A 13,368-nucleotide genomic window follows, 5' to 3' on the forward strand; every position below is an offset into this window, starting at 1 on the left:
CTTTTAACTACAGAAAGGCTTCACAGTGCACAGTAACAGCACTAGAAAATATGGTTTTAAGACAATACAAGACACCTGAAGCCCATAACTGTGAGAGTAGGTGTTGTTTATTTTGGAATTATAATTATACATTTGGGGTATTTTTTCTTAAAATTCCAAGATGTCTCCATAAGGAAGGTCTCAAAGAAGCCCTTAATTACCAACTTTGGCCCTCACTGTAGATCAAACTCCTTCCATGGAAAAATCACAGGCATGGTATCTCATAAAACAGTTAATAAGAGGCTCAACCTGGACAAGTTCAAAGAGCACAGATTCTAAGAATGGGCATCCCCAGAGGGATCCAAAAAGCTCTGGTTGGGACTAAGGAACTCTTATCTATTTGTATCAAGTGTCTCTCAATAGATACATATAGAAACTGATTCTGCTGGCACAATGGCCAAATAGCCAACATGACATTTATAAATAGATGATCAGAACTGCAGATTGCTTCATTTCCATGGGGACAGAAATGGTCATGAACACTTGTGTAGAATGGCCTCTATTGAAGTGTGCTAACTGGGGAACCAAATAATAAGCAGAAGGCTGCTTCAGAGGAGGGAACGTGAGTCAGAGAAGCTAGTGGGGCATCAGGTGTTAATCCTAAGCATCCTTTTGAGAGCTATACCTGCCCTGGGATAGAACAGAAGTACCCTGAGGCCAGAGAACTGGCTTCCATCCCTAAGTCCTGGACAGACTCTGGTCTTTTTTTTTTTTTTTCATTCCTTTTTTCATTGCCTCTTTACTACTTCCCCTATTTCTACCATGTCTTCTGAGGAATTTCTTTTTTGAAGTGTCACTACCCAACTGTGACTGAGAAAGGTTGTTAGACAGTGACATATGCTTAGACTTGTTCATTTTGTGTCGACTATATGGTTCGCTAAAATAATAATAATAATAATAATAATAATAATAATAATAATAATAATAAAATTAAAATAACTCATTCCCAAGGTCAGGTGCAAGACGTTGTTTCTCTCAAATAATTCAAATCCATATAACACACATAGTTTTGTTCATGTAGAAGCAATAGGACTTCATATAATGGATTACCACCAACAACACCGTCAGAATAAAGAACCCTGTTTTTTATGGTGTGCCTCAACCTTTCAAGATCGTCTCTTTCATACCTAGTTGAACTGTGGGTACTTTCAGCAAACTTTCCTTTGTACAGTTTATCGAATGGCTTGAACTATTTTTCCTGAGATAGTTTTCTGTTCCTACTCCTATTTCATCGCTTTATACCATAACTGAATTGCACGGTAAACAAGCACTCGTGACACAGGAAACAGTAAGTACAACTAAGGAAATACCTGGAACTGTACATGTGTGCCACATGAGGAAAACACTCGAGCTCCCCAGACCTACCAACGATAGACGAGACTGATAGAGACAAGATCAGCCAATCCTCCTGCACAGGTTGGAGTCAGTGCAGGCTGCTTTTGCTGTATCCATATGTCTTTCAATAGATAAATGTCAACATTTTCTAGACAGCTCCTGTCTGTGTAACCCTGTTCTGTCCTAGAAATTGCTATACCAAACAGGCTGCAAATGTCTACAAATCACAGAAATCTACCTGCCTTTGCCTTCCAAGGGCGGGGGTTGAAGGCGCATGCCACCAAGCCTGGTTTTAATACATAACTATTTATTTGAGATAAAAATATTACACTTCATAAAGGATAATGACTGATCCTACATGCTTCTTAGTAGCCTTTTTTTTTTAACCTGTCCCACTTACTTGTGACATTAGGCGTCATCTTTCACCATCTGGGCGCCACATTGGCCCCCTCCTTCCCCCCTTAAATGGCTTCTCATTATTGCAGCATGTCCTTGTAATCAAAGGGGTTAAGCACACAAGAATGGCTTTAAATGCTAATTAAAAGAAATAATCACATTCCAAGCGGTGTCTATACATACATATTATGGTAAATCTCCTTTCCCCTCTCTTGGACTTCCACTGAGAAAGCTTCCAATGGGTTAGCTTCCCTCCTCTCTCAAGGAACACTCATTTGTCCCAACAAGAGGGAATGTAACAAATCATCTCATTGGTGAATCTTGTCCCAGAAAGAGGGAATGTAACAAATCATCTCATTGGTGAATCTTGTCCCAGAAAGAGGGAATGTAACAAATCATCTCATTGGTGAATCTTGTCCCAGCAAGAGGGAATGTAACAAATTATCTCATTGGTGAATCTTGTCCCAGCAAGAGGGAATGTAACAAATCATCTCATTGGTGAATCTTGTCTCAGAAAGAGGGAATGTAACAAATCATCTCATTGGTGAATCTAGAAGAATGGAAGAGAGGTATGCCAGGCTCTTTCTTCAGAGCAGAGTGAGCCTCCTGCTGCATACTGAGCATGTGATCACAGAAAAGAAAAACGTAGCAGTAGGATCTGGGGGATTGGCTCAGTGGTTAAGAGCACTTCTTGTCCTTGCCAAGGACCCAGGTTCGATTCCCAGCACCCACATGGAGGGTCATCACCTCTTCTGGCACCAGAGCCCCACGCATACAAGTGATACACAGACATACATTCAGACAAAAAAACCTCATACACATAAAATAATAAAAATAAATCTAAAAAGAAAATTAATGTAATAGTAGTTTTGGAGAGCAAAGGGCATTTTTCTCAAAGAGGAAAAATGGTAGGGGACAAGAAATGTAAATAATCAGCCAGATGGCCTGACATCAAGTTTAAAATATACACTGAGTATTAAGTAAATAAAATCATCAAAAAATAATTTAAGAAATTTTCTAAATTTCTAAAAGACATGAGTTTCTGATATACCCCCACGGACACAAAAAAGTTACACAAGAAAAAAGGCCCAAGTGAGGAAGCTTGAATCCCACTTAGAAGAGAGAACAAAATAGTCATGGGAGGCAGAGGGAGGGAGGGACCTGGGTAGGAAAGGAGAGGGGGAAGAGACAAGGGGAAGGATCAGTTAGGGAGAGAGAGGAGAGAAGCCCAGAAAGCCAGAAAAATTAATAGAATATGCAGCTGCCAGGGGTTGGGGGTGAAGGGAGTCTCTAGGAAGTCCCAGAGACCTAGGATGGGAGAGGCTCCCAGGACTCAGTGTGGGTGACCTTAGCTGAAATGCTCAACAGTGGGGATATGGAACCCGAAGAGATCATGTCTAGTGACCACACAGGACCCCCAGTGGAGAGATGAGGACACCAACTGACCTACAGAATTTTCAACCCCAAATTTCTCCTAAAAGAAACGAGGGACAAAAATGAAGCAGAGCCTGAAGGAATGGCCCAACCAGTGCCCCGCCCAACTTGGGATCCATCCCATGAGTAGGCTTCAAACCCTAACTCTATTATTGATGCTATGTTGAGCTTGCAGACAGGAGCCTAGCATGGCTGTCCTCTGAGAGGCTCTACCAGCAGCTGACTGAAACAGATGCAGACACCTGCAGCCAAGCATGATGGTCTGCTACCCCTATGGAAGAGTTAGGGCAAGGACTGAAGGAACTGAAGGAGATGGCAACCCTGTAGAAAGATGAACAGCATCAACTAACCTGAACCTCTGGGAACTCTCAGAGACTGAGCCACCAACCAAAGAGCATACACAGGATGAACCTAGGCCCCTGGCATCTATGTAGCAGAGGTCTGCCTTATTTGACCTCAGTGGAGGATGCAGCTAACCCTGTAGAGACTTGATGCCCCAGAGGGATACCTAGGGTGGAGGCCACCCTCTCAACAGTGAAGGGGAAACAATTCTACAAGGGGAACTCCTTGGAGGGGCAGCATTTGGGATGTAAATAAATAATAAATCAGTATATAAGTACATATATAAATAAATAAATGGCATAGTTTCTGAGAAAAGGGTCACACCAAGGTGCAAGGAGAAACACTGACAGCAATGTGCACAGTGACGAACTGTTGGGCTGATGAGAGCAAAGAGAAGATTCTAAGAAATGTTTGTGGGGGCAGGATGGTGATAATAAACTCTAAGTCCAGAATAAATCAATTCAAACTACCAGCAACTTCAGAATCTAGAAGCCAGTGGAGTGGTGCCATCAACATTTGAGGAGGAAAATTAATTACAGCATGGAGTTCTGTGCAGAATTCTATAATTATGGATAAGGGAACCATGAATATGTTTGCAGTTGTGAAAAGTTTCAAAACACTCCTGGAGGCTGTGGTCCTCCAACAAGGAAAGGAAGGCGCACAGGGAAGGGGCACAAAGTGATAGCAGATGCAAAGTCTTGGGAGACACTAAACAAAGGGCTCAGGGTGATAATAGAATAGAATGCCAAGGAAATGGCTGAGCTGAAACAGCTCTGGGGCTTGGAACAGAGAATTTACATATGATTTTAGCAGTCACTCCATAGCAGACTAAACAAATAAACAGGATATATATGTCTGTGTGGTGTGTGTATGTATGTATATGTATACATATATGCATATGTATGCATATGTATGTATGTGTATATGTGTGTATGTATGTGCAAATATATATATATGGAGACATACTCAACTGGATTCACTGTAGACAGCATTTGGAAGGTAACATGAATATCAATACTGAGCTAAGCAGAAATGTTGACATGACCATATTGGAGAAATAAATAGAACACACTTGCATGTGTAGTTAGCAGAGAGTAGATGAGAACTTAACCATTTTCCACTAGCATTCCAAGAGATAGAACCTAAAACTGAAAAAAAAAAAATCCAAAGTAGCTTCTGATTGAGAATTCTAAAGGAGAATTGCTACGGAACCGCCACAAGAGTCAGAAATGATGCTCTAATAAGTCCAAAACAATTAGTAGGGGACAAGAAGGTATTTTCCAGACAACACATGGGGATTTGGGGGTTTGGGGGGGAGGCAGATACTTAACCTTCCACAGATGTGTACTTAACTTGGATAAAAATAAAAACTTAATGTCTTTCAAAAGCATAGTTCTCTGTTCCAATACTACATAGTATCAAATGCCATTTATAAAATACAGACCATGCCCTTCTTTCTCTCCTTCAAAGCTCTGTTCTTTCCAAAGACCTTTGTCATGTCTGCACTGTGACCTGGAGCACCTTTCTTTCCCAGTGCCATATACTAGGGAGATTTATGAGGGCTCTTCGCTTTAAAATTCTGCTGACAAAGTATTTGGTCATTATGACCAGAGTATTAAAAATAAATTGATCTTGTATTCATTAAGTATTGCTATCTCTGGGGTCACTCTCCAGGCTCAAATACTTAACATACAATAACTAAAAGAATAAAACTAGTTTTTATACAAAGCACTTCGTGTAGGTTACTTTTGCATCTCAGAAAGCTCATAAATACAACACTCTCCTTTAAAAAAAAAGTATTCATGCATTTTTATAAAAAAATGTATCATTTCCTGTGATGTATCCAGATCAGTAGCCAACTATACAAATAAATCCAGTACTAAATACAAAGTTGGTGTCTGTTGCTTGTTTGTTTATATTTTGGGACAGGGCACATTCTATAGTCGAGGTTGGCCTTGAACTCACAAGCCTTTTGTCTCAGCTTCCTGAACGCCTGTGCTCCCATTCCCATCTAAGATCGTATGTACGTATGTACATATGTATGTATTTCTGTCACTAACATCTATTTCCTAAAGTGTCTGTGAGATTCCCATAGTACATGAAATAGACCAATCCTGAATGTAAAAGGTTAGCATAGCCTAGCTACCTGCCTAAGGAGTCTTTTTGTCTAGTTTTCCTTGGAATTTGGGGGAGAGGGGAAAAATAACATCTCCCTTACAACTCAAATTTTTATCTGGAAGTAAACACAGAAACGTTTATAAAAGACTTGAATACTCAAAAATTACTCTCCAGTATTCTCTGCCCCACCCCATGTATATAAAAATTGGTAACAATCTTGTAATAACCAGGATGCACGGACAAAAAAAAAACAAAAAAAACAAAAAAAACAAAAAAAAACAAAAAAAACAAACAAAAAAAAAAAAAAACCTTGTGAAATCTCATCTTCTGCTCCCCAGTGCTAAAGGCTGCCTGACTCTGGATCTTGAGAAACTCCACTGTCCTGATGCCTAGGAGTTAAAATTGATTCCATTCTATCATCTTAGCTGCTGAAATAAATGTGTGCTGTGAGATTGCTGTTACTTCTTTAAATCACGTGTTTTCATTATATCAGACTTTTTTAAAGCTTTTCAGTTAACTTAGATGACAAATCTCCTAGGAGGTAAGAATAGTTTTGGGTTTGGGGGTGTTTGTTTAATTTTTCTTTCTAAAGGGCGTTATGTAGCCAAAAGAACATTTAGCCTCATTATTGAGATGGCCACAGGTCACTTTTTATCAGTGAAGATATTCAGATATACATAATTTGATTTTAAAGTTGGAATATCCTTTCCAAAAGAGGGATGGAAGGGACTCTGAAGCCCGCCCTGGCTCATACAGATAGAAGATGCTCTGTGGCAGAAATTGTGTTCGTTACATTTTTACATTTGGAGGAAAAGGACTCCAGATCTGAATAGCAGTTGGAAGAGGCCTCATTCGAATCTACCTCCTTGTTTCAAGTCCAGAGGTATGAGCTTCTCTGCCTAAAGTTCTTCCTAGGACATGGCTTCCCCTTCTAGGTAAAGACGATTGTTATCGAATGTAGCACAAGACCCACTACGATGAAGCCACACACACTTACTGCATGAGTCTGTTTCAGGGAACTCTGGTAACTCTGTTCATTAAACCCTTCCAGCATCCCCAAGATGTGGCTGTTTGCAGGAAGCCCACTTTACCTGAAGAGGCTGGGGTGTAGTTTAACAGTCCAGGATCCTGCCAGCTAGCAAGTGGCTGAGCCACAAACTCCATTGAAACCGTGCACTAAGCCTCTACTACTTAACACCTTGTCTGGCCATGTTAAAGTGGGGATTCAGGACTCCAGAAAGTACCCTGAGAGCTCACAACTTTCTCTACAAAGAGTAAGAAATTGAGAGGAGGTCAGCCTGAAAAAAGAAACTAGTTTCATTTACAGTTCAGAAAATCTGCCTCGTTGCTGCTGACACAGATCTTAGAGAAAGAATCATAAGACCATAATATTTTCACCTTTAAAATACACCAGACTAACAAGCTTGAGCCGCTAAACTGAATGAGAAATAAACGTGGGCTAGAGAGATGGCTCAGCCGTTAAAGGTTAGGCTCACAATCAAATATATAAGAGATCCAAGTATGTCTACCAAGCTTGGTGTATTTAAAAATAATAATAGGGACAGAGCACAGGCTGGAGTCCTTATAAACCAAAACACACCAGCCCTCCCCCCACCCCAGGCCACTGTCACACTGTGACCCTCCTAACACCACATTCCAAGAGCACAGTGAGGCAGCAGAGCATAGAGATCCGCCAGGCCACTGTACCAAGGTCATCACCTTTCTGGGTTCATCAAGGCAATGACAGAATTTGCAAATCTGGGATCTAGCCAGGCGTGAGGACACGCCCCCATCCTCAGCTTGCCCTGGAACGTCACCAGCTTTTAGTTAAAGCTCTGGAAGCCCAGAACTGAAGGAGTACCAGTACCCAGTAGCGCGAGAGGGTGCAGTGGCCGGAGGACCAGGAGTGGGAAACAAAATAGATGTGAGTTTCTCGTCCAACGGGGGGCAAATCTGCTACCTTAGGACAGAACTTTCCTTGTACATAACCAACGCCCTGCCTGTGCACCTAACAGTGATTCTGCGCAAACAGCCTGGGGTTCTTAGGTCGAAACTTGTCCTGTCCACACTGTCCACGATACCTTGAAGTCAGAGTAGCCAAATTGGAGAGAGCGGAGAGGCAACGGTGACCCCACTCTTGAAGCTTTCTCTGCCCACACACCTGTTCTGAGCCTGCAAGCTTAGTGTCCCGTAACAGCCAGGCCCAGGTCCCCAGTATTCGAATTGTGGCCAATGCCCGGCAAGCCAGGTGCCTGGCTTGGCTCAGCTCCCCCTAGGTCTCACCAGGATAGCACCCCTCCACCCCCCGGCATCGGAAGCATTGCGGCTTGGGGGGAGGGGAGGGTAATGCACCCCCACCCCCGCGCACATTCTGGGCGCCTGCGCACCAAGGGGAAACAAAGGCGGGATTTCTCGAATGTTGTGAACCCCAACTGGGACGTCCGGACTCACTGCCCAGTAGGGGGATTAGGCTCCTTCCTCTATCTACAGAACGAAAACCTGGGCAGCTGCGGGGGGGATTCCCACGCTCCCTGTAGCCACGATTACAGTCCCCAGTACCTAGCTCTCTGTCTGGTTTGGCTATTGTTTCAAACCCTCGGCGACTGGCGGAGAAAGGGCCGGGAAGGGGACCGATAAGAAGGAAGCTCCGCGCCCGAGCCTCCGGCGCGCGCTCCGGACAAGCACAGCTCTGTGCGCTTTCAGAGGCTGCGAAGCCCAATGCGCCCGGGGAAAGACTAAATTCAGACAGAGCGACGCACTTAGGTGCTTGTACAGAAGCTTGACACTAGAAAGAACATAGAAGGAATTTAAAGGGAAGGCTTTTAAGAGACCTGGGGTCCGTGGAAAGAGCAGCCAGGGAAGCCAGGAGACCCCCAGCTAGTCAAGAAGCTGCACAAGGCTGCTGGGTGTCCCCAGACGCTGTGGCCCTACCAGGGGGTACGCTACAGTAATGAACAGAACGCATTCCTGGAACGCACGGGACCCCGGAGCTGTAGAGAGGGGAAAGGCTTGTTGTTTGGCGAACACCTGTCATACCTGGGAAGGCGCTAGATATCGGCTCAGACATCCCTCGACTGGTCAGGTCCACCTCCCCAGGACTGTCTAGGCACACCCCTTCCACGCGATGGGCTATCCTCCACCCGCCCCTGGGTCAAGCAGCTCACACTTGAACAAGCCCCCGCGCGCAACCTTCACGGGTCCTCGGGTTACGGGGAAGGGTGGGGTCTGCAGAAGACTGATATGGTGGGGTTTGGGGGTAACCACCAAGCACCGCTGGGTCGGAGTCAAGGACCCCTTGTCGCACTCCTGCTCACCTCGCTCGCTGCCCTGAATGTAGCGCACTATGTCGTCCAGGTCCAAGTCTTTGGTCTCGTCGAAATTGTAGGCAGACGTGTGCAAACCCTCCTCCTGGAAAACTTCGTGGACCCCCTCGAGGGTGAAGTAGCAGTTTCTCTCGAGTTTGTCGTCGCTGTAGACCAGGGCAGCGCGGCTCCAGTGGTGGTGGCGGAACAGAGCGAGCATCATCTCTCCCATCTTGGCGTAGGCAGGCGCCACTCGCGTGAGGTGCGAGTACTCGGTGTCCTTGTGCTGGAAACCGGCGGCCAGCGCTCCTGCAGACAGCATCGGCAGGTCCCAGTGAGACGCCAGCCGGGCCACCGGCGCCGCCGCGTACTCGCACACGGGCCCCAGAATGAGGTCCGGCTTGGCGCCGCGCGCCGCCGCCACGCGGTCCACCAGACTGAAGAGCGCACGGTTGCCACAGTCTGAGTCTTCATAGGCCACCTGGAAGCGAGTGCCCGGCGGCAGCAGCTTCCTCCCGGTGCCATTGCCCTCCACGCTACGCAGCGCGTACTCGATGGCGGGCCTCACCCGGGCCAGCGAGAACAAGTACGAATCGTCCTGGGGCAATAGCACGAGCACCTCGATCTTTTGAGCCGCCAGCGCCTCTCTCTCCCGGCGCCTGTTGCCTGGCCGGGTGTCCCCGCCGCCACTACTGGCACCGCCAGCCGGCAGCGCCCGAGCCAGCAGCACGCACGCCGAGAAAGTGAACAGCAGCAGGGATCGCATCGTGTTGCCAGCAAGCGCTCGCCCTGGCCGCCGGCTCGCCCTCTGCCCCCCACCCACCCTGCCCCTTTCCTCCCCGCTCTTTTCTTTCCTCTGTCCCTGCGCCCCCTTGGGCGCTTCAAGAAAACAGAATACCCCCTTCAGTAACGCGCCAACAGATAGAGAGGAAGACTCCTCTGCAATGTCCCTAGGTTTAAAAAAAAAAAAAGCAAAGAAAGAAAAAAGAAAAAAAAAAGAAGTTCACAGAGTGTAAACCTGTGCGTCTGTAATATGCATATAGACTTATTATAAATATATATATATATATTCTCCCTCCCTTTGCACATAGGCTATTTGGCTTAGAGGTGGCTTCTTATTTGGGCGTTGCTAAGGTTGCGTTTGAAGGCCTTGTTTGTAAAAGAAAAAAAAAAAGTTAAACTTGTCCAAGTGCTTGTAATTGACGGTGCACCTCCTTCGCGTTTGATCCCATTGATTCGCGCGGGTTTCTGGATCCATAGCCGGTGTTTAAATAGCGTGGCAGCGGCGCAGCGCGTTACCACACATGGCGCGCCGAGGCCGGGCTTGTCTCTGCAACGGGTGGGGTGGGTGGGGGTGGGGAGGGGTGGGGGCTGGGCTGGGGGAGCCTCTCATTAACATTCTTACATCAGGGCTCCTCCCCGCATCCCTGGCCTGCTCGCGGTTGCCGGGTCCCTAAGTCCCACTCGTTACCGGTGCTCTACTTTGGCCCAAAGCCTCAGCCGCCCACGTCTACACCCGCGGGAGCCCTCACGGCTCAGCGTTACTCTAACGTCCCCGCCTCTCCCTGGCTCCGCTCTCTCCAGCCTCAGGATTAAAGAGAGAGAGAGAGAGAGAGAGAGAGAGAGAGAGAGAGAGAGAGAGAGAGAGAGAGAGAGAGAGAGAGAGAGAGAGAGAGAGAGAGATGAAAAGAAAGAAAATGGATAAATGTTTGAAAGAAAAGAAATGAGCGCGTGCACATGCACAAAACAAACATGCATACACACACGCTACAGAAAACGGAGAGGAGATATTTCTCCAAATTGGTGGCTTCCTTGCAAGACTCAGTGGGCTCTCACCTCTTTTCTTGATCTGCCACGTTCTTTCTGGATGCTCCCAGTCCTGTCCTGTGTCTGACCTTTCTGGTCCCTGGAGCAAGGTCAGGGGACAAGGACCAACGTCCCAGTGCATGAAGATTCATTTGCAGATCTGGTATGCCCATCTGGCCTGAGCGGTGCCCGCAGCGGTCCTTTCCCACCCGTAGTGGGCTGGCTCTCTCTCTCTCTCTCTCTCTCTCTCTCTCTCTCTCTCTCTCTCTCTCTCTCTCTCTCTCTCTCTCTCTCTCTCTCTCGGCTGCTGAGACAGGCTAGAGTCACAGTGGCCGCAGCATCACCGTTTCCCAGTGCTCAGACCCTCCGCAGGGTCATGGAGAATAGCGAAACTTGCTGTTTCCGATGTTGGGTATGTGATTCCGCTCCGGGAAGTGTCGCGGAGCTTGAAACTCATCACCCAAAGGTAGTATTTGCTAAACCCGGTAACTAAAAGAGGCACACACACACACCCATTTGCCCCCAAATCTTCCCCCAGAGAATCCCTAAGTACCGAAAAGCAGTCTGCCAACCCCAGCGCTTCTGTTCCAGGATGCCCGATATTCTGGGATGCCCAGAAAGGTCCTGCCCGGGAGACCCAGTCTTCCCACTGGGCACAGCTACCACAGCGATGCAGACGGAGTGGAAACGGTTGTGGAGAAGTCTCAGACCAGAGGCGCGTCTCAAAACCGAGCAGCTGCGCAGGTCCAGAGGGCCCTGCACCCTCTTTTCGTGGTCACGTAGCAAAGACATTTACGGCGAGACAGGGCTGTATTGCACAAGGTAGTTCTGACACCAAAGTCTCGCAAATTAAAGTTAATTTAAAATGTTTCTAAATGTTCTTTCATTTGGCTGGACGTCAGTGTGTACTCGAATTCCATTAGTCTTAAACTTACGCCCTCTTTCGGCAGGAACTTGAACCGCGATCTTTCACCCGCTGCGGCCCCAGGGTCTTTTTTTTTTTTTTAATAGTTACGGGGGTGGGGGGGGGGTAGATGGGGGGGGAAGTTGAAGTGTCCTTGCTCTCATTTTTGACTATGAAGTGATAAATCGTGGTGTCCGAGGACATGGCAAATCCAGGCATCAGCCCTCCTCGTGGCTATCAGCCCTCTCTCGGTCGCCCTTTCTAGCAGTGAAACTAGAGGGTAACTTTTCGTACCCAGAGCTGGTTAGATTTCCGTAGTAAACTGCGGTCCCCAAACCTTCGCTGGAAGTAGGGACTTCTAAACCCTAGATAAGCTTTTGTTTATTCAATTAGAGCTGCTACCCAGTACTAAGAGAGGTACTTATATAAAATTGAATTCTGAAGAGTTATCCACGTACATTAAGAACCTGACATTTAGAGCTTCGCAGCAGTTAAATCCTTCCCGAACTCTTGGGAGAGCAAACATTTGTTTATAGAGTCATAGTTATTTAAGAAAAAAAAAAAAAGACAACAGCTAAATCCTGGATTCCGAGGCTCTTAGTGGAGTTCAACTGGTTGCCAGGAGACTGAAGGACGGAGGTTTCCTATTACTACCCCGTATGCCCTGTGTCTGGGGAACACCAGCCAACTGCGCTTTGATTCTGCAGTGTATGGTGTGGGCTCATTGGAAGAGTCTGGGATTTCAGTGGCACCGGGTATGGAGTGCCTGTCACATCTCTGGAGCTGCCCAGCCTTGTCCTTGGGTCACCAGCAGGGCATTGCTTACGTTATGGTTAGCACCATAGCCTTCCTGTGGCCTTCGGGTAGAAGTGCTCAACTTCCAGCTTGTTTGTTAAAAGAGCACAGACAACAGGAAACTGTGGATCAGCAGAGAAACGGGGGCGGGGGGGGGGGGGGGGCGGAGTATACAAAGTTGCTGCCCCTGTGCATGTTTGACACATCCTTGCAGATTCCAAATGAACAGAAGCTGAGGTTTTAAAAGAAAGATCTTTCAATGCCAACAAGCACAAGATTATTAATCATAGTACAAGCCGACTGTAGCAGTATTGGGAGGGTTTTGTTTACTTATTGTGGGTGTTAGGAGGCTTTGTTTACTTTCCATCAGAATTTCTCTGGGCAACCAGCTGAAGCTATTATGTGTCACTACCATGTAATTCTGCAATCTTAGGCCAGAAAAAAAAAAAAAAAAAAAAAAACGAAGAACTGTGGCCCAAAGACTGTACATGATACACTTAAATACCTCTTTGTCTCCTAGGATATTTTCTATTGGGAAAGGTCACCTAGAATACTATGAAAAACAGGGTTGGTAACCAAGGGGACTCCCACTGTAAGTAATATTCTTTGAATCATGCTGGTAGCTGGGCCTGGTGGCACACGCTGCCCTGGAAGATATCAGAGGTAGCCTGGGCTGCAGAATAATCCAAGGCCAACCTGGATGATATAATTTTACAAGGCCCTGTCACCAATAAAAGGTAAAAAAAAAAGAAAGCTGGGGATGGGAGTGCTTGCCTACGATTAATTCAATGCAATGTAACACACACAGTCACACTCAGACACACACACACCATCTTAAGATATATTAGCGATATATTTTCAGGCTTTTCAGAAGAGTAAAACTGAACACCACTTGAT

General features: G+C 46.4%; 1 protein-coding gene across 4 annotated transcripts in view; it reads right to left on the reverse strand.

Annotated features, from left to right (window-relative positions):
* NPR3 (natriuretic peptide receptor 3) overlaps nt 1-11,539 on the reverse strand; it is a 62,200-nt gene extending 50,661 nt beyond the window's left edge. For 2 of the 4 annotated variants that reach the window (XM_080933777.1, XM_080933776.1), the window contains exon 1: nt 8,979-9,759. In XM_080933777.1, coding sequence (XP_080789903.1) covers nt 8,979-9,732 — 754 coding nt within the window. In that variant the 5' untranslated portion in view covers nt 9,733-9,759. Of the gene's footprint in view, nt 1-8,978; nt 9,760-10,802; nt 11,160-11,325 lie in introns of those variants that run through there. The other 2 variants (XM_080933779.1, XM_080933778.1) reach the window with 2 other exon arrangements.
* Between the last annotated feature and the right edge of the window lie 1,829 nt (nt 11,540-13,368).

The sequence above is a fragment of the Micromys minutus genome (genome assembly GCF_963924665.1).
Source record: "Micromys minutus genome assembly, chromosome: 20".
Lineage (NCBI taxonomy): Eukaryota > Metazoa > Chordata > Mammalia > Rodentia > Muridae > Micromys > Micromys minutus.